General features: G+C 36.6%; 1 protein-coding gene across 3 annotated transcripts in view; it reads left to right on the top strand.

Moving 5' to 3' along the window:
- The window catches only part of ATP2C1 (ATPase secretory pathway Ca2+ transporting 1), a 120533-nt gene that overhangs the window by 45274 nt on the left and 53548 nt on the right, over positions 1-21711 (top strand). For all 3 annotated transcript variants that reach the window (XM_014450743.2, XM_014450749.2, XM_023749519.1), the window contains exons 4-8: positions 1985-2074; positions 4116-4151; positions 6139-6200; positions 6984-7092; positions 21538-21693. In XM_014450743.2, the coding sequence (XP_014306229.1) occupies positions 1985-2074; positions 4116-4151; positions 6139-6200; positions 6984-7092; positions 21538-21693 (453 nt within the window). The remainder of the gene's footprint in view (positions 1-1984; positions 2075-4115; positions 4152-6138; positions 6201-6983; positions 7093-21537; positions 21694-21711) is intronic.

The following is a 21711-nucleotide window of genomic DNA, read 5'->3' on the forward strand; positions in this document are numbered from 1 at the left end:
TTTTTAGTAAAGACAATTTTTAATGTCTTTTAACCTGCATCATGGGGTTGCTGTAAGAATGAAATGAAACAGTGCCTATAATGTAGTTAAGCACAAACAGTAATTAATAGTAAATATCACTTGTCAATCATAAAGCATTAGGTGACTCTACTCCTTTACAGAAAACATAACTTGTTGTTTTGCAGGCATTTGTTGAGCCTGTAAGTCAGCGGTTCTCAACCTGTGGGTCGCAACCCCTTTGGCGGTCGAACGACCCTTTCACAGGGGTCGCCTAAGACCATCCTGCATATCAGATATTTACATTACGATTCCTAACAGTAGCAACATTACAGTTATGAAGTAGCAACAAAAATAATTTTATGGTTGGGTCACAACATGAGGAACTGTATTTAAAGGGCCAGAAGGTTGAGAACCACTGCTGTAAGTGGTGTCCTTAGTACTATGACACACAGCTTTTTTAGAGGGAAATAAAAGAAGACCATGGGCCTTGTCCTCATAGTGTGATGATAACATCTGACATTGAAGAGGGTTTTATGGTTTACACAGTTCTTTAATATACATTCTTAGTTAATTCTTACCACAATCTTTGGTATAAGGTGCTATTTTATTAGATGAAGAACACTTAGGGCTTAATGAGATTAAAAATCACACAGAAGTGACAAGAGCTGCATTCAAATTGGGACTCTGACTCAGTCAAGTGTGTGGTTTGTCAGCCCTGAACCACATTGCACTTGTAGTTTTATTTTGCTAGAGCAGTGATTTTTCAGTCCTCTATGCAGTCAGATCACTTGGGGAGTGCTCTAAAAATGCCGAAGCCTGGGCCCTAAGCCCAGAGATTCTGATTTAATTGGTGTGTGAACCTGGGCATTTGTTAGAAGTTCTTCACATGATTCTGATGTGAAGCAGGGTTGGAACCACTGTGCTAGGGATAGAGCCCTAAAGGGAGTGGGAGGTGGTGGCGTCTCACCTCAGAGCTGTGGTAACCAAGGGCTGGGGCTTTCTGCTGGGATAGATTCTTTGTAGTTTAGTACTTTGAAGTTTTGACAGCAGTTGGCACCACTTCATCAGTGGAGGAGATTCTGGCAACAGAGTGGTGATGTTTAAGGAGTAGGATGTCTCACTGGAAAAATTTAGGGTGGCTCTGATGTTTGGTCACTTAAGTGCTGCCTGATTGAGTTTGTGCTGTGGTCTTGTTTCTTCATATACTATTGGCTCTGCTAGAAAGGGTATCAGAAAAAGCAATCTTGGGAAAAGGCTGCTTCCTTTTTGTAATCTGAATTGTAATCTTCACTAATTTACTTGGTATAGGAATATTGAGGACTGTTTTAAACTAATAATTTAGGTGTTCTACCCAGTGTTTAACTTAAATCTTTAGCTTAGCAATCATTTTCCACTTATTCTAGCTTCAGTAGGAACATATGTATGTACATATAAAAAAGCTAATATATAAAATACATGTTTACTGTAAGAAATTGGTAATTAATTAGTTTTTTTAATTCTCACCCAAAGACATGCTTTTCATTGATTCAAGAGATAGGAAGATAGAGAGAGAGAGATAGAGAGAGAGAACGATGTGAGAGAGAAACATCTGTAAGTTGCTTCCCATACATGCCCCTACCAGGGATCGAACTTAAAACCTGGGTATGTACCCTGACCTGGAATCCAGCTGGCCACCTTTTGGTGTACTGGCCAACACTCTCACCAACTGAGACACACCAGCCAGGGAGGTAATTGGTTTTAGATATTGATATTTAAATTTTTTTTTTTTCTGAAAGGAAGATGTTATAAAGTGGTAACTTTAAATGTAGTTTAAGTGTAAACTTTTTTGTTAATTGAAGAGATATACAAAGTAAACTAAATGTAGACTCGTAATTTTCTAATCATGTCTCAATAGTTTTTGTGTTTTTTTTTCAAGCTTTTGCAGTGACGGACACAACTATCATTCATACAAAACTGTTGAATTGCTGTTTGTTTTTACTTTCAGTTTAAAAATCCCCTTATTATGCTGCTTCTGGCTTCTGCAGTCATCAGTGTTTTAATGCATCAGTTTGATGATGCTGTCAGTATCACTGTGGTAAGAAATATATATATGTATATATTTTTTAAACTGTCAATTAATCATGGAAATTAGGATTGGCTTTTATTTTGGAAAATGAATTGAGAAATGCCTTAGTGTTTTCTCAGGTTTGTTTTCATTAGTTTCCAACTTGCTTTTAGTTGCAGTAATCTCAGTGTTCAAGGGTTAGTGATTGGCACATGTGAGAATTTAACAATTTGGTAATTTCACAGATACAAAATATTTTATAATAATTTTCCAGTTACATTTTCAATTTATTTTACTTTCCAATTGAGAGTACATTTTGACTAGTTGTGAACTAAAGCTTCATGCTTGTGAAACTAAAAGTATGATTTAACAATGCACATTGTATTTACTATGTAAAATTTTATTCTTTCCAGCTGGGGTATTCTAACTCTCATTGAAAATTTTCTCATCTTTTTTTTTTCTTGCCTCTTGTTTCACTGTAATATTAAAATTTATAGCAAGTAAAACCATTGAATAAAGCAAGTGTGTTATGCATAAGAACACAGTAGAAATTAATGTAGAGCTGCAATTTTTGAACTCTTGCTTGGAGACTCCCAGGAGTCTCTGCGGCCCTTTCAGCGAGCATATGCAACTTTTTTCATAATACTAAAACATCTTTTGTCTTTTCACTAAAGATATTTAAGTCAGTGGTACAAAAGCAATGGTGGGTAAAACTGTTAGAACCTTGGCTCAAATCAATATAATGGCACCAAACGATACTAATAGTCATTGTTCTCTTTTATTATTTCTCTTAGGAATGTTTTTGATAAAACAGTACAAATTAATTTTATTAAATCTTGACACTTGCATACATACCTTTTTAATATTCTGTGTAATGAAATGGCAAGTATGCATAAAGAACTTCTGTATATTGAAGTATAGTGGTTATCTTGAGGAAGGGTGATTATGGTGAGCTGAACTAGCCTTTTACTTGAAAGAATGATTGATAGACAAACTAGTATTAAAATTAGGATAACACATACTTTTTCTGAAAGTGAATAAAATGAGCCTTCCACTTCAAGAAAAACAACTGACAATTTGTTGCCAGTGATATAAATTCAAACTTTCAAGTGATAATTAGAATTTTGCCAAATTTTTATGCATTACTGTGTGCTAAATAGCTTCCCAATATTTAAGACTTTATTCTCATGAGATCAGTAGTAAGTTTAGTGAGTGTGATTTTTTTTACTATTATGAAATGTGCCAACATTTGAATGAGTTGAATAACCAAGTAAATCAATATTTTGTAAATTACCAGAGCATGATGTTACAGAATTTTTAGTGATAAAAGATCAATTCAAAATGCAAGGTAGATCAGTGGATTTTAATATAACAGGTTTTGAAAAGTTCATTGATACTGTTTTATATTCTACATTGCACATTATTTTACATAGCTAACATTTGTCTAATTTTGTTGTAGTCGCAAAGAAGACTATACACAATAGTCTGGCAAAGCTTTTAAAGTATTCCTCTTTTACCCAACAATATGTGTGAGGCTAGAGTTTCTTTATATACTTTGGCCTAATCAACATAGTTCAATAAATTGAATGCAGAAGCATATATGAGAGTCCAGCATTCTCTTAAGGCAGGCATTAAAGATAGAAAAATTGAAAAATACCACTTTTCTCACAAAATTTTTTTGAGGGAATATAATTTTCATAAAAAATGTGCTGTTAACATGTAATAGGTTAGTTTTAGATGAATTAATAAGTAGAAATTAAAAATAATTGAAAAAGTATTTAATATGACAAATATCTGTAGGTATAACCTACATAAATAAAAACTGGTCAGTTTTTAGAACAAAGAGATCCTGAGATCAGAAAGTTTGAGAAGCTGCCCTTGGGGAGGCAAGCCACTATCCGTTTTTTCCTCATAGGGCAGAGTAAATTGTGATTTCTTTCCCAGTTCATTTCAATACTTAGTGTCTGATATCTTCATTCTGCAGATAGAGTCAGAAAAATAAAATACAAGTAATAGTTATTTTTGAAGTTATAACGTGTGATTTAAAAGGATGTTTCTTTGTTTTGTTTAGGCAATACTTATCGTCGTTACAGTTGCCTTTGTTCAGGTGAGTAGTTAGCCTGTTTTGCCCACATGAAATGATATTTTAGTTACTTGCTTAAAATTAAGGTAGCTTAAGGCAGAATCTGTAGTTATTAGGTCATGGTAATGTTTGTCACAACAAGTTGTTATTTATTTATGAGACAATTTCAGAAACAACAACTCTCTTGGGAAATCTGTGGGACTAACTTGACTGCTTTGATTTAGGTAGTGGCATGAAGAAAATCTAATTTTTTATTTGATGGTGTTATAGACAGCTGAAGCAGATGGAAACAAAAAGCATAGTAATAGATATATATCCATCAATAAGTTTAAAAATGTTCTTCCATTTTAAAAAGGTTGACCAAGGTTTAAATTTCTTATTTCTGCATAGAAGGGATTTTCTGATCTTGATCAGACTCTCTACTTAGCATAGATATTGAAACAGTAAATAAAACATACGAAAAGGAACTTAAACTTTTTTAAAATATATATATATATTTATTGATTCATAGAAGAAGGGAATGGGAGACAGAGATAGAAACATTAACGATCAGAGAGAATCATTGCTTGGCTGCCTCCTGCACACCCCACACTGGGGATCAAGCCCGAAACCCAGGCATGTGCCCTGACGGGTAATTGAACCAAAACCTCCTGGTTCCATAGGTCAGTGCTGAAACACTGAGCCATGTCAGTTGGGCTATGAAAAGGAACTTAAAAAAAAAAAGTGAATAATGTGGAGGTAATTTTAGGATTTTTATTGATAAGTATAGGCATACGTAAAAACATAGGCTTAGTTTTATGTTTATTTAAATAGCTGATACCTTCTGAGAACAATGTTGGCAAGTCTCATTAGCTAAAAATTCTAAAGCATGTTTAATAAGATTATAAGGATTATTTTAATTGAGAGGGAAATGTAATATATCATGATCTTAAAGTTCATGTTGTTTTGAGTCTTAAGTGATTGTGGTTATTTTCACATCTATGATTTATTCCTTGGGTATTTACTGTCATCCTATAGTAATATCTAATTTAGTAAGTTTATTAGTTTTATAGAAATCCTGTGTAGAAAAACCAGTTGGAATCAGATTATCTGCAGCAAGTTTGTGATCTCTATCAGTCAGCTGTCCAGGGACCTGTTTCTAGGGAATCCTCTTGCCTAGAACAGACAAAAGTTGCCCTAGGGCAGGTGGAACTGTTAGTCTTACAGAGGTCATTCCAAGCTAGGCATCATTCAAGGCAGCTATCGTTTAGCCATGTGGGCGATATAACCCACTGGATCAATAACTGGAACCCTCTTGCATCTTTAATAATGCTATAGATATATGTAGTGACTTTCTTCAGAAAGATTCTTACAGTTTTATCACTGTATATGGAAGACCCTAGTAGCTTGTTGTTTTGGTAAATAGCCCTTATCCTCAAAAAACAAACGAGCAAATTGCAATTTTAACATAGTCAATGTGGAATTTTACACAAGGGTAGTGTGTTATTCACTTTAATAAATGCAGTGGCTGAAACCAAGCAAACTTATTCCACAAACTTTTGCAGTTAGCATGGACCTAAATCCCCAAATCAGATGTTGCTTGAGGTTAATTGTATTGACCTCTTTGGTTATTAAACACTAAAAGTAAAATTATCTTAATTATGAGGTTCAATGATCTTAACTTTTAATAACTGACAATTATATACTCTTTGGACATACTAATCAGTTTTCTTCATTTTCTTACAAATAGCTTGACCTTAGGTTTGCACACTAACATTAAAATATAAAATTGGGAATATTTAATAATCAAAGTTGTTTGTCACTGAAACATTATTTAATAAGAGACAAGCTTTTATGTGCAGAATATAATTGCAAGTAAAGGAAAAGATAAGAATTGGGAAATTTTAAAATAATGATTGAGATCAGTATTTAATTAAGTCTAATATGGAATATGTACTTAGGAAAATACATATTTACATTTCTTTATAAATAAATATTTTAATATTAAGTCCTCTTTCTTTATTTTAAATAGGAATATCGTTCAGAAAAGTCTCTTGAAGAACTAAGAAAACTTATGCCACCAGAATGCCATTGGTATGATCTTTATCTCTGATATGGGTTTCTACTCTTAAAAATAGAAATTGAATGTGACTAGTGCAGAGATACATTGTGGCCTCAGACTTGTTTATTATTATTTTTAAACATAGACTTTTTGACTTGCAAACATTATTTATTTTAAACTTTATTATTGACACTATTACAGATGTCCCCATTTCCGCCCCCTTTGCCCATGTCCATCTAGCCCAGGGGTGGGCAAACTTTTTGACTGGAGGGCCACAATGGGTTCTTAAACTGGACCAGAGGGCCGGAACAAAAGCATGGATGGAGTGTTTGTGTGAACTAATATAAATTCAAAGTAAACATCATTACATAAAAGGGTACGGTCTTTTTTTTCTTTTGTTTTATCCATTTCAAACTGGCCGGATCCAGCCTGCGGGCCGTAGTTTGCCCACGGCTGATCTAGCGTCTGTTTTCCACCCCACCACCACAGACTTATTTAAACATAGGTAGAAACCATTAATCTGACATGAAAAATGCATGCTCTGTTCAGTATAGCAAGTTGTACTATTAATACTTTCAAGCTTTGATTTTGATATTGTTAAGAGGTGGATATTCAACAAATAATTGTGTGTGTGTGTGTGTGTGTGTGTGTGTGTGTGTGTGTTTACAACTATGTGCTAAGCACTGTTATTGGTGCAGTGCTGCACAAACAGACTCAGATGATTGTTCTGCAGGCAAGCCCACCGGAATCACCTTTTAAAATAAAGTGGCATGGCTTTCCTTTTTAGCTATGGTTGTTTCTGTTTCATCTTACAGTGTTCGTGAAGGAAAATTGGAACATACACTTGCACGAGACTTGGTTCCAGGTGATACAGTTTGCCTTTCTGTTGGGGACAGAGTTCCTGCTGACTTACGCTTGTTTGAGGTAAGTTTGTTGTCTTGATCTGTTTGGGCTGCTCCAAAATTCCACAGACAGGGCTGCTTATTATCAATAGAAATTTATTTCTCTCAGGCTGGATAGTTCAAGATTAAGATGCTAGCATGGTCAGATTCTGTTGAGGGCCCTTTTTCTAGTGCATAGCTGTTGCCTTCTCACTGTGCCCTCAAATGGTGGAAGGGAACTCTGGGGTGTCTCTTTTATAACACTGATCCTATTCATGAGGGTACCACTTCCAAAAGATCTCACTTCCTAATACCATTTTTGAGATTAGGACTTCAACATATGAGTTGGGATGTTGCGGGGAGACACAGATATGTAGACCATAGCATTTGGTGATATGTTTGTGAGAAATGAATATACTTGGATGTAGGTTAAAGGATAGACATTAGTAGTTTTAAGGATTAACACATAGTTGATTTGAACATTCGATTTTCTAGTTTAAAAAGTGACATATATAAATGTATTTTTTTCTCATAAAATATATCTATTTTTCCCAGAGTGTTTATTTAGTGAATCAGCAACTCTCTTTTTTTATTTCTTTTTTTGTTTGTTTGTTTGTTTTAATCAGCAGATCTTTATGGAAATATGTGCTAGGTGTAGTGGGAGACAAAAAGATGATGTGATAGAATTTTTGTAATCAGTGAGTGTACTACTAGTATTTGTGTACACAAGCCACTCACCATAAAGTAACATAGAACTTGTTGAGTAAGAGAAGTACTAAGAATGCAGGATGAAAATTTAGAGAAGGAAGTGGTTACTTCTGATTTGAGCGAAATCAGAGAATACTCAGACAACTTGGCTTTAGTGGTAATAATTGAAAGGTAGTACTGGACAGAGATGGAAAAGATAATGAAGCAACAGTGTTTAGATCACTGTTATGTGTTCCAGTGTGTAATATGGGGCTAGAGTACTAGTATGTAAAGGATAGAGAACGTATGATGGAATCAGATTCAGGAGGGCCTTGGATACGAAGCTCCACTTCTAACCCTAGCTGGTTTTGCTCAGTGGATAGAGCTTCAGCCTGTGGACTGAAGGGTCCTGGGTTCGATTCTGGTCAAGGGCACATACCTGGGTTGCAGGCTCCATCCCTGGCCCTAGCCCCAATCGGGACTCCTGTGGGAAGCAACCAATTGATGTGTCTCACATCGATGTTTCTCTCTCTCTCTCTCTGTCTCTCCCCCTTCCTTCCACTCTCTCTAAAATCAATGGAAAAATATCCTCTGGTGAGGATTAATAAAAAACAAAACAAAACAAAAAGCTCCACTATAGATTGTATTGGTTAGGAATTATCTTTGAAAGATCATAGGCAGCTGGCAAATTATATTACCCTTAATCTGGCCATAGCATGTAGAATAGATTGAAGGGATGGAAAATGGGGTTAGGCAGCTAGTTTAAAAGGCCCTCACAGCCCATTAACATGCCAATATCATCTACTATTGGAACTAACATGCTATTTGTTAACACCTACACAGCTGTCAGTCTTTGATTCTTACTATGTCCTAAAATATGAGTGTTCTTATACAGAGGTTATGGAAAGCCTGAAGAATAGGCTTTTAAAAGTATAATAACAAACTTCCTTTAATTTTGAAATAAAGACCTTTGTTACAAATACCTAAAATTTACCGTTAGATGTCAGATTGCTTTAATTGGTTAATGGAAATAATTGATAATACAGTAAGTATTGGGAATGTTATTTTACTTTCATTTTTCTCCCCTTGATAGCTTTTCTTGTTCTATCTTTTTACTCCCTTTTTTTCTCCTTAATATTAAGTTTGTGATAAGACCTTGGATTGTTCTTCCTTAGAGATTTGGTAGGCTTGTCACTTAATATAAACAGTCTTCCTTCCCCTAATTTAAATTCATGAAGTTTATGTCATTTATTTTGGAGTGCTTCTCTTCCAGTTTAGAAGCAGACCTCCTTGGGGTGTTTCTCATTATTTGAACAATTTAAACAATATAATGACATAGAAACTTCAAAGCACTATTTAGGGTTTTCATTTAAGTAAGAATTAATTGATCTGCGAACTAATTGTCTCCAGGTTCATGTGCAATGTAAGTAAGAGGGAATTTTGACCCTTTAAAGGTTGATGCTAAAAATATTAGAAAGATATGTTTGGTGAAGTAATTTATTGGTAATTATTGTTTTCCCTATTTGTTAACTTTTCAGACATTTCATCAGCACATGTTTTACTTGGCAGTGCTATAGTTATGTGGATTTTCTGCTTTTACATAGTATATAGCTGCACATCTTTGATTCCCTCTACCACTTTTCTGCCCTATTTGTTTTACCTACTACCTGGTACCACAAGCAGGCTTTTGCAACTACTTTCCAAGTAGATTAAGATAACTTTCCTAAAAGATTTAAGGAAATCTCGTGCTGCTTCTAGATTTAAATGTACTGACTTCAGACATCATAAGGCTGATAAAGTTGATTTCTCTTCTGTACACAGAAGTCTTTGCAATGAAATTGGCTTATTGGAGTGTTGTTTGCTGAATTTTTTTAAAAAATAATTCTTTATTGTTGAAAGTATTACATATGTCCCCTTTTTTCCCCTACTGAATTTGACTGTGGTGATCTTTGATAATATTTGGAAGGCTAGGTGGTCATTTGATGTTTCTGCATGAAATAAACTCTACTAGAATTTAAAGGAAACAGAGAACTCCTCAGTTAGCCTTGGAATAGCATTAATTTCTCACAGAGTATATATAGTTCTCTTCTTATGGACCTGACCCAAGGCCAGGGTTGCCACTTTAGCATTGTCATGTTGCAACTCTAGAGTTCCTGTCATAAATTTCAGTGTTTCAGATTTTGGCTGTAAATCTTGCCTGGGCCTTCAGTAAGTAGCATCTTGTCATCATGTTCAGTGACTTGACTACTGTACAACTTTTATCTGATATTCTCTTTTCATAGGCTGTGTCTTAAGTCTGCTCAAGCTGCTGTAATAAAACACTGTACACTGGATGGCTTTAACACACATTTATTTCTTACTGTTCTGGGACTGGGAAGTCCACAGTCAGGGTCTGACAATTCAGTTTCTGTTGAGGGCTCTCTTGGCTTGCAGCCTTTTTGCTGTGTCTTCATATGACAGAGAGAGTGATCTCTCTTCTTATAAAGCCACTAAACCCATTATGAGGGCCTTACCCACATGATCTCATCTAACCCTAGTTACTTCCCCATTAGAGATTAGGGCTTTAATGTGAATTTTAGGGGGACACAATTTATTTCATAGCAGGCTGAGACTTTTAAAAAATTACTATGCAGCTCATATTTAAGAGCACTGTTACACATTCTTCTTGCTGCATACACTTTTTCTTAGTTTATTGATTTTTAGAGAGAAGAAGGGAGGAGAGAGGGAGAGAAACACTGATGTGAGAGCACTCCTGCACGCCACCCCACCAGGAATTGAGCCCCCAACCCCAGGCATGTGCCCTTGACCAGGAATTGAACTGGCAAACTTTTGTTTGCTCAACCAACTGAGCCACACCAGCCAGGGGTATAGACACTTTTCAAAAGAAGATTAATATTAGTAACTCTAGAGGCCAGGTACACAAAAATTTGTGCACTTTGGGGGCGGGGGGTCCCTCAGCCCGGACTGTGCCCTCTTGCAGGGATGTCCACCTGCTGGCTTAGGCGGCTGGAAGCAGGTATCTGGGATTTATTTCTCTTCTATAATTGAAACTTTGTAGCCTTCAGTGGAGCTCAGGGCCGGCAGGGCAGGTGGGAAGCTTGGCTTCCTCCATTGCCGGGGGCAACGCTCCAGCTCCATGGCCGCCGCCATCTTAGTTGGGTCAGTTTGCATGTTTGCTTCTGATTGGTTGGTGTAGCAGAGGTATGGTCAATTTGCATGTTTCTCTTTTATTAGATTAGATGAGGAATTCTGTTGTTGTTTTTTTGCCAGAGTCAGTTTTTCATAGCCAAAGAATGAACTCATGTGTGTTGGTGGAAGTACTCTTATTAGCTTAGGAGCCTTAGAGTCAGGAGAGTAAAAACTTAGAGGAACTGAGAAAAGGCATTCCTGGCCCATTAATTGGTGATAGCAAATAGATCAGTCAGACAATGACTTTAGATGAGGCAGTATTATAGACTATGTATACCTATATTACAGTACATTTTGCCTTTTTGGAAACAGCATATTTTCCATATTGTTCCAGGTAAAGTCTATATCAATATTTGAACTAAGAATTCTTTTTAAAAAAATATATTTTATTAATATTTTACAGAGAGGAAGGGAGAGGGATAGAGAGTTAGAAGCATCGATGAGAGAGAAACATCGATCAGCTGCCTCCTGCACACCTCCGACTGGGGATGTGCCCGCAACCAAGGTACATGCCCTTGACTGGAATCGGGACCTTTCAGTCTGCAGGCCGACGCTCTATCCACTTAGCCAAACTGGCTAGGGCTGAACTAAGAATTCTTTTGAAGAGGAAACACTATAAGAGTTAATGGAAAAGATGGTTTCTTTTGTCTGTTGAAAATATTTTACCTCTCTTAGCTGTAGATTTCTAAGCCCAAACATTGAAATGTAGCAAGATTTTCTTTCACTTGGAATTCTGAATGATTAATTCCATTGACACTTCTTTTGTGGCTCATATCATTCTTTGAAACTGTCTTTAATATCTAGTCACTGGGTACAACTGCCTTCTTAAAAAAGAAAGCCAACATAATTTTTATATGATTATCCAAATGTATCAAACTTCTTTTACCTCTGATGTGGCTGAGAGAGATATATAAAGCGGAGCAAATGTAGGTTTATAGTTGTGAGCACACGAAAACAGAGCTTACTGTTGTATTATTATTTATTAATTACTGTATTATTTTCCTCATAAACAACTGTAAACCTACTTTGTCCCACCCTGTATTAGCCATTTTTAAAAAAATATATATTTTATTGATTTTTTACAGAGAGGAAGGGAGAGAGATAGAGAGTTAGAAACATCAATGAGAGAGAAACATCGATCAGCTGCCTCCTGCACATCTCCCACTGGGGATGTGCCCGCAACCCAGGTACATGCCCTTGACCGGAATCGAACCTGGGACCTTTCAGTCCGCAGGCCGATGCTCTATCCACTGAGCCAAACCGGTTTCAGCATATTAGCCATTTTTATGACACTAAATTATTAGACCATTTAAATCTGGGCAGAAAGATTATTAACTAGTAGCAAGTTCTACTGGGGCTAGCTCAGAAGTCTAAATTTAGAAAAGCCAGTTAGCATTACATAGTGAGCCTTCTTACCTCATGAATCTATCTACTATGTAGGATAGTTTGGCTCTCTATGAGTCCTTTTCAGTGTCTTTAGGGTTGTTCCTGCTTTGTAGTTCCCAGGGCAAGTAAAAACCAAAGATAATGAGTTGAATGAGCACAGATCTACTTTGGCTACCTACCAACTGCAGGACTGAAACTGCACTTAGTTAGATATTATGTCCTTTTCTGTCAGGCTCACATTCTTGCACACACTTATTAAGAACCACTAGCAAGAAGCTTTCTCTCTGTTGGGTAACTCCATTAGTGGAGCTGTGTCATAGCATTTTGTAACTTCAGAGTTACAAAATACATTTTCCATTCACTCATTGAAAAACTTGATATTCTGGCAAACTTAGATTCTAATTTCGTTTGCTATATTTTTCAAAAAGGAGTCTTCAAACATTGGTAGACTATAAGCCTGTTACGATGTTTTAAATTTACTTATACTGGTAGTGAAGCTAATTAGGCAAAATGTAATCCTTGTTTTCAGAAAACCAGTCTGTGTTATGAAGTTATTTTAGCCATTCAGTAAATAGAACTTTAGAATTAGGAAGTGAAAAAGAAAAAGACACAGTTTGTGCCCTTTCTACTAGGAGACACCAACTTGCAAACAACTGATTTAAAGTATAAAATGTGTGTGTTTATGAAATGAACTAGAGACGCGGTGTACGGATTCGTGCACCGGTGGGGTCCTTCTGCCTGGCCTACGGGGATCAGGCCTAAACCAGCTCTCCAACATTGCGAGGGGGCGGTTCTCGGGTGACACACCCTGGAATTGGGCTCCCTCCTCTCTGGTTCTGGGTGTGTCACCGAGAACCACAGCTGCCAAGTCACCACAGCTCGGCAGCTCCTGCGTTGAGCGTCTGCATTCTGGTGGTCACTGCATATCATAGCTACTGGTTGGACAGTTGGATGGTCGTTTAGGCTTTTATATATATAGAATAGAGGCCCGGTGCACGAATTCGTGCACAGGTGGGGTCCAGCCGGCCCACCCTGATGGGGGCCCATCAAGCCAGGCTGGCAGGGAGGAAGGGCGTGGGCGGTTGGCCAGCCAGCTCCGCCCCTGATTGGGGTGACGGGGACGACCATAGAGAGGGGCTGTGGGCAGTTGGCCGGCCAGCCCCACCCCCTGATGAGGGTGTTGGGGGCCGATCAGGGGCCAGATCAGGCTGGTTGGCTGCCGCAGTGCCACTGGTTGTTCTGGTTGTTCTGGTCATTCCGCCGTTCCAGTTGCTGGGCTTTTATATACATAGATTGACCATGTGAATTTAGCAAGCCACTTAATACTTTAAGGCCTCAGATTGTCACGGTGATAGAGTTGCCCTAGGCCAGTGATGGCGAACCTTTTGAGCTCGGCATGTCAGCATTTTGAAAAACCCTAACTTAGCTCTGGTGCCGTGTCACATACAGAAATTTTTTGATATTTGCAACCATAGTAAAACAAAGACTTATATTTTTGATATTTATTTTATATATTTAAATGCCATTTAACAAAGAAAAATCAACCGAAAAAATGAGTTTGCATGTCACCTCTGACACCGTGTCATAGGTTCGCCATCACTGCCCTAGGCAATGCATGTTAACTTTTTATGTACATAGGAATCATTTGGGTTTTGTTTTGGCATGTCTGGGATGGGGCTGAGATTTTGCTCTTTTTCTTTTCAATCCTCACCCAAGAACATTTTCCATTGGTTTTAGAGTGAGAGAGGGAAAGAGAGAGAGAGAGACTGAGAGAAATGTTGATGTGAGAGAGAAACATCAATCAGTGCCCCGACTGGGGATCGAACCCACAATCTAGGCATGTGCCCTGACCAGATATCGCACCCACAGTTGTTTTGGTGTACAGGATGGCAGTCAACCAACTGAACTATTGGCTGGGCAGATTTTGATTTTTAACTAGCTTTTACTTCATGCCAAAAGTGCTGGTCCATTTACCACATATAAAAAGATTTAATAAAAAAGGTTTATTGAAATAATCATATTCTAAATAGTTTACACATTTAAAATGTACTATTGAGTGGTTTTCAGTATATACAGAGTTGTGCAACCGTCACCACAGTCTAACTGTAGAACATTCTCATCACTCTCAAAAGAAAACCCTTACCTTTAGCAGTCACTGCATTCTCCCGCCTTGTCCCAGAGCCTGGCAGCTACTAATCTACTTGCTCTGTCTCTATACATGTGCCTCTTCTAGACATTTCAGATAATTTGGTATTATACAGTATGTAGTCTTTGTGTCTGGTTTCCTTCAATTAACATAATGTTTTTAAGGTCATTCATGTTGTAGCATGTATCAGTATTTTACCACAAAACAGTATTCCATTGTAGGGATATGACATACAATTATAAATGCATTTACATTTAACATGATTACTGATAGTGAAGGACTTTTTTCTGACATTTTGCTCTTTGTTTTCTATTTATATTTTTTATGTTCCTCAATTTTTCCACTCTTTTTTTTTGCATTTGATTTTTTAAGTGTACTTTAATTCTCCTCATTTCCTTTATTTGTACATTGTTTACTTATTTTCTTAATAGTTACAGTGGGTATTATATAGTTAACATTCTAAATTTATAATAGTGCATTTTGAATTGATATTAACTTTGCTTCAATAGCATACAAAAACTTTGCTTCTATATAGCTCACTTTCTTTTACCACCTTTGTGCTGTTGTCTCAAATTATATCTTTATACCTTGTGTGTTTATTAACATAGATTTTGTGTTTTATATATTTGTCTTTTAAATCAGATAGGAAAAATAGAGTAGTTTAAAAACTTAAAATGCACTAATGCTGGCACTTATATTTACCTATATAGTTACCTTTACTGGAATTCTTTATTCCTGTGGCTTCGAGTTACTTTCTACTCTCACTTCAGCTTAAAGAACTCTGCTTTAGAATTTTTTGTGGGGCTTTCTACTAGTGACAAATTCTTTTAGCTTTTGTTTAAATGGAATATATTTAATTTTTTCTTACATTTTGAAAGATAGTTTTGCTAGATATAGTATACTCTTTGATATGTTTTTTTCTTTCAGCACTTTAAATATATCATCCACAGGGCCTCACTTCCATGGTTTCTGATAAGAAACGGGATGCTAATCTTATTGAGGATTCCTTGTAAATGATGAGTTGCTTTATCTTTGCTGTTTTCAAGATTCTTTTTCTTTCAGTAGTTTGATTATGTCTGTCAATGTAGAGGTCTTTGATTTATCCTCTTTGGAGTTTATTGAGCCTCTTTAATGTATAGATTCATGTATTTCATTAAATTTGAGCATCTCTTTAAATATTTATTCTGCCCATTTCTATTTTTTTTCTTTTGGGGCTTCCCTAATGCTTATATTGGTGTTCCATGGTGTCCCACAGGTACCTTAGTCTCTGTTCATTTTTCTTCATTTTCTTTTTCTCTCTATCCTTCAGAGTGGTTAATGTCAATTGTTCTGTCTTTAGGTTTGCTCATTCCCCTCTGTCCCCCACTCCCCTTGTTCAGATCTGTTGTTGAACTTTTCTATTTTACTTACCAGCATCAAGATATCTGTTTCCTTTTTATAATTTCTTTCTCTTTATTGATATTCTCTTTTTGTTTACTACTTGCTTTCCTGATTTCTTTTAGTTCTTCTACTTTTAGTTCATTGAGTATAATTAAGACAGTTAGTTTAAAGTCTTTCTAGCCCTGGCTGGGTGGCTCAGTTAGTTGGAGCATTGACCTTTACACAAAAAGGTTGCAGGTTCAATTCCTGGTCAAGGCACATACTTAGGTTGTGGGAACCCCAGTCGGGATACCTTTGGCAACTGATGTTCCTCTCTCACATTGATGTTTTTCTCGCTCTAAAGCAAAACAAAACAAAAACAATGAAAACATATCCTCAGGTGAGGAAAATAAATATCTTTCTATTAAGTCCAAGTCTGGCCTTCCTCAGGGACAATTTCTGTCCATTTATTTTTTACTATGTATGGGCCATAGATTTCTGCTTCTTTGTATTCCTTGTAATTTTTGTAGAAAACGGGGTATTTTTCATATTATCTATAATAAATGTGTAATATGCTAATTAGACTGGACAGCTGAACAGCGGAACGATCATCCAGACGACCTTTCGGACAAAGCTGGGGCTGTTAGGGCCAGTCCCCTTGCACGAATTTCGTGCATCGGACCTCTAGTGATATAATTCTCAACATCAGATTCTCCCCTTTCTTATAGTTTGTTTTTTTATTGTTGAGGGCTGCAGTGGTCCAGTTTGTTTGGTGACTTTTCCAAATTATATTTTGCAAAGGCTGTATTTCTTTTAGTGTGTGGGCATTGAAGTTTCTGTTTTATTATCCCAGCAGTCAACCATATCTGTCTGGAGCCCAAAAGGAAAAGAAAAAAAAGAGCCACTCTTCTGGTCTTTGCAGCTTGTCTCTGAGCCGGGGCACTTCAACATTGAGCTAGACTGCCTACTGTGTCTTCACCTTCCATTTCCTACCTGTCCCAAACTCAGAAGTGCAAATCTAGGGTCCTCTCAGGTCTTTTCTGAGCATGCGTCTGGTCTTGGGCATACGTTTTGCACTCTGGTTTCCATGGTGTATGTAGCGGCCCTTCCAAGCCCTTATTTCCATAAGAAACGTCTACTGTAGCTTCTTACTTCCCAGTCTTTTAGGTGTGTCTGCTGATTTCTGTTTTCTGTACTTTGCCTGCTAGTATATGTTTTTAATCTTTTAGTAGATGCTCAGAAAGCTACTCTAGGGTGGATGGGGTTGTGAAATAAAGGTTTAGCTTCTGCATCAGTTCCTTAGGGAACTGCCAGGCAGGTGAAAACACACAACTGTAGTATTTTAACAACAAGGCCTATATTAACCCCTTGACAACCAGTAAGCTACTCCAGGAATATAAGTTTCTATCTCTACAACCAACAATTTGGGGAATGGGAGATAGTAGACAGGTAAACAAAAATTTCACAATGCTTTCAAATTGAAATTGAGCCACCTTTTTTTTTTTTTCCATTAAGCAATTCCCTGGTTGCTTCAAGTTTTTGATTCCAGAGTTGATTCTGTCAGTTCTTGCCAGCTAATGATTGTTTTAGTGCAGTGGTTCTCAACCTGTGGGTCGCGACCCCTTTGGCAGTCGAACAACCCTTTCACAGGGGTCTCCTAAGACCATCCTGCATATCAGATATTTACATTATGATTCATAACAGTAGCAACATTACAGTTATGAAGTAGCAACGAAAATAATTTTATGGTTGGGTCACAACATGAGGAACTGTATTTAAAGGGCCAGAAGGTTGCGAACCACTGTTAGTGGAAGGACTAATTCTTTGAGTGTCCTGCTCCACTGTTTTCTTTGACATTATTCCTGAGTTGTAAGTTTTATATTAACTTCAATGTATTCTTTTGGTAGGTAAACTTGATAAATTGATTTATAGTATGTTGCTTCCCCTCTTACTGTGATTTGTCACTGAAACTTTGCTTTTTAAAGTTTCTGAATTATTAAACTTATGTACAGACTTGTAAAAAATAACAACTTTGGAAGTGGAGATTTTAAATTCGTTGTTGAAAGGAATTGAGTAGAATGTTGAAAAAGCTGTATGATATGTTTGTGGAATTTAGAAACATTCCTATTCTCTAAAAACTAATTGATATAATCATGATGTATATTTCTGTAACTGTATTATTATTACAAAGCTCAGCAAGCCACTCCATACTAAGAGCACTGGGAGTGTTTGTTCTCTTAGTATAATCTTGAGCTCCACTTAGTGTTCTGTTGTCTTATTTTGATATTTCAGTGGTAAAAAAGCAGTGTGAGCTGAGGAATTCTATTCATGTTTATAATGCTGAAGAGAAATAACCTTTTTTCTCACTAAATCACTAGAATTTAAAAAGACAACATGGGAGAGTTAGAAATAAGACTTAATTAGTGTCTTTATTTAAAATTCTCATTTCATTTCATGTTGGTAGGAAAGAAAACTGTTGCAAAAATAAATCCCTTTTTGAAATTTGGTTTCTTTTAATTCTTAATGAAGTATCTTCAAAATCATTGTTAACTGAATGCTGGCCTTTGGATTACTGGCAGCGATTAAGTTGAATCTGTGTACTTACATCAGAAAGTTAGCAATTTATGCAAGCATTTATCATGGGATGAAGTCCATTTCATGTAGTCTTTTTAGTAGTTTGTAATACTTGCTTGATTCTGATTATTAATAAGCTGGAGCTTGTGAAGAATTTTTAATTACATTTTTGTTCATTTCAATAAATAATAAGAGGAATCTTATTTTTGAAAGCAAAAGTAAGAAATTTTATCATGATCAGGTAGCTGCACATGAATATTTTGGAAGATTCTTTTCAGGAGGAAAAACTTTCTGATTTATTTTTAATTCTGGAGTAGAGAGGTGATTGACTTGGCAACATACAGTATACCAAGATGTTCTTTGGTTTGATAACCTATTTGTAGCTTCCAGTTATTCCATATCCTAATATATAAAAAGCCAGGGGTCATCATGACAGAAACAACCGGACAGATGACTGAACAGCCGGCTGAGTGGGGCGACCAGGCTGGCGGGGTGGGGGGGGGGGCAGTTGGGGGCGACCAGGCCGGTGGGGGGGCAGTTGGGGAAGACTAGGTCGGCAAGGGGGGCATTTGGGGGTGACCAGGCTGGCAGGGAGGGGCAGTGAGTGGTGACCAGGCTGGCAGGGGGGGCAGTTAGGGGCAATCAGGCTGGCAGGCAGAGGCGGTTAGGGGGTGATCAAGCTGGCAGGGGGTGGGCAGTTAGGAGCCAGCGGTCCCGGTTTGTGAGAGGGATGTCCCAGATTGGAGAGGGTGCAGGCTGGGTTGAGGGGGACCCCCCCCCGGCCCCCAATGCACGAATTTCATGCACCGGGCCTCTAGTTAACTATAATGAAAAGCAATCACTTTGTCTTTCAGGAAACCTTTGTGACTGACATTTACTTACTGCCTAATGTTTTATAGGAATAATCCTGAAGTTTTTCAACCGTTTTTATTCTGTAGGTGAATATTCAGATTGTGAATTATATATGCATTTCTATTTTTCTTTATATTCTGACTTTTAAGCTGCATTGTATCTTATTCACATCAGAGTGCCTAAGGAAGAATGAAGAGAAAGTGAAATATAATCAGTTTTCCTATTCATTAACTCCTGAAGGTTTAATGTTTAATCCAGCAATTTTCAACTGTTATGCCATAAGAATTTTTAAAACATGCAATATCTATTTAGTCAGGGGTACTGACCTCTCTTCCCTTATATTGTCAAATTAAAAAACGACAACAGCCAACACAACAATAGCTGTCTGGTGTGAATGAATCAAAATTATACCTATTTTTTTTTGTCAGGCAAAAATGTAATATTTTTTGATGTGCCATAGAATTTTAGTAATTAGTTTACTAGTATGTGCGGAGATGAAAAAGGTTGGTTTAAACTTGTGGCTAGAAGGTATGGAACTGGCTGGTTCTTTGATTTCATTTTATCCTACCTTTCTCTCATGAATGAAATGAATAAGAGACTGTTCTATCCTCTCAGATTAATTAAATTGTGACCTTGTTAAACTGTAATAGGCTGCCAAATTTATTTAGTACCACTCTTCTTTGAAATGAATTCCTTTCCTTCAGAACTGCTTCCTGTGAAAACTCTAATCACCATTAAGAGAAAATAACTTGTAACTTAGAAAATATTCTTGTTCAACAGACAGTTGAGATCTATGCAGTTTGCTAAGTTGGTTGTATGATTTAGACAAATTTTATTGATAATATATTCTTGGTCATTTGAGTTTTAAGAATTTATAATTATATAGAAAAAAAAGATAAGGATCCAAAGCCCCTGGTTCCTCCCCATCAATTTGTACACTCGATAAGACTGATTGCTTTTGTGCTAAAAATGATTTGCCTTTTTTTGTCTTCAGGAAAATCTGATTTGAACAAAAATTCTCACTCTCAAATGGTTATTACACTGCTAAGGCTGACACTTATGAGCTAGATTACTGTTGGAGTCAATAAATCCATGCATTTCTTCTCTTTTTAAAAAGTCATTTTTATATTCCTTGTCCCTATAGATAACCACCTAATATTAGTATTTATTCATATTTAAGATTTACATTTAAAGTAAAAAGTCTTCGGTGGGAAAGCACAAATTTTACCTTCCTCAGAGGAGTTCAATAGATGTATACATGTTTTGTTTGCTTTTAAATATTAGCACGTCTCTTTTCTAATTAAGAGTTCAGAAAATTAACATGAAGTTCTGATTTTTGTAACAAGAATTAAAGAGGAGATTGTTCAATAAAATAACCTTTTTGTTTGACTTTTTTAAGTCACAGAAATATATAACTTTAAAAATATATCTTTGCTTAATGTCTTCTAGAAGTAGTTCTAAAACTGGGGAGGAGAAATAATATGCAAATTGATCTGCTAAGTAATTGAAAGAAACTGGACTTAATCTGTCAACATTTGGTTTTCATGTCAATAGCTTACTATCTATGTGATATTGGGTGATTACTTAATCTTTTAAAGTGTCTATAAAATAGGGATAATAATAACAATAATAGTACTTGCCTTATTGGAATTGTTAGTAGCTAAGAAATTGTTAGTAGATTGAACCACGTCCAGCACGGCCAGTGGTGAACCTGAGGAGGGGCGGTGAAGGATTCAAGAAAACAGACAAGAGAATATAGTTGGGGCCAGGCAGGTCACTGCACCTAGATGAGGACACAGTGATACCAGGAAGAATTTCATGGAAACTGAGCCCAAATGATAAAATTATTTCTTTCTCAGTACCTTTTATACCTTTTATTCATATTTCTCATTCTGTTGTGGTTGGTTTTAATCTGCCAAACACATTTTCAGAACTTTAGGTCATGGCAAAATTAGGAAATAATATTTTATCATCAGAGTTGAGTTTTCACTAAAGATTAAGTCTCTGCTAAGTGTCTCTTTTTCTCTAGTTGTATTTTGAAATTTAGATTAGTCTTGTCTCATGATACAGCATTCTACTTTGCATGTCGGATTTTCTTGACAACTTAATTTATATATATGGTTGTATTTATTCTGGTCTTCTACTTTAGAGTACTAGATATGATAAAAGACTAGGATAATTAATAGAAAAGGGGATATTTGATGGAGAAGTGAGGGTTACAAACCCTCGAGATGTTAAATGTAACACAGATAGTCTTCATCCTTGAATGTAATGGAATGCTTTATGTTCCCCAAGTCTGTGGATCTTTCCATTGATGAGTCCAGCTTGACAGGAGAGACAACACCTTGCTCTAAGTTGACAGCTCCTCAGCTGGCTGCGACTAATGGAGATCTTGCATCAAGAAGTAACATTGCCTTCATGGGAACACTGGTCAGATGTGGCAAAGCAAAGGTAATTTTTTTCTTGATT

Source organism: Myotis lucifugus, unplaced genomic scaffold (genome assembly GCF_000147115.1).
Source record: "Myotis lucifugus unplaced genomic scaffold, Myoluc2.0 scaffold_8, whole genome shotgun sequence".
NCBI lineage: Eukaryota > Metazoa > Chordata > Mammalia > Chiroptera > Vespertilionidae > Myotis > Myotis lucifugus.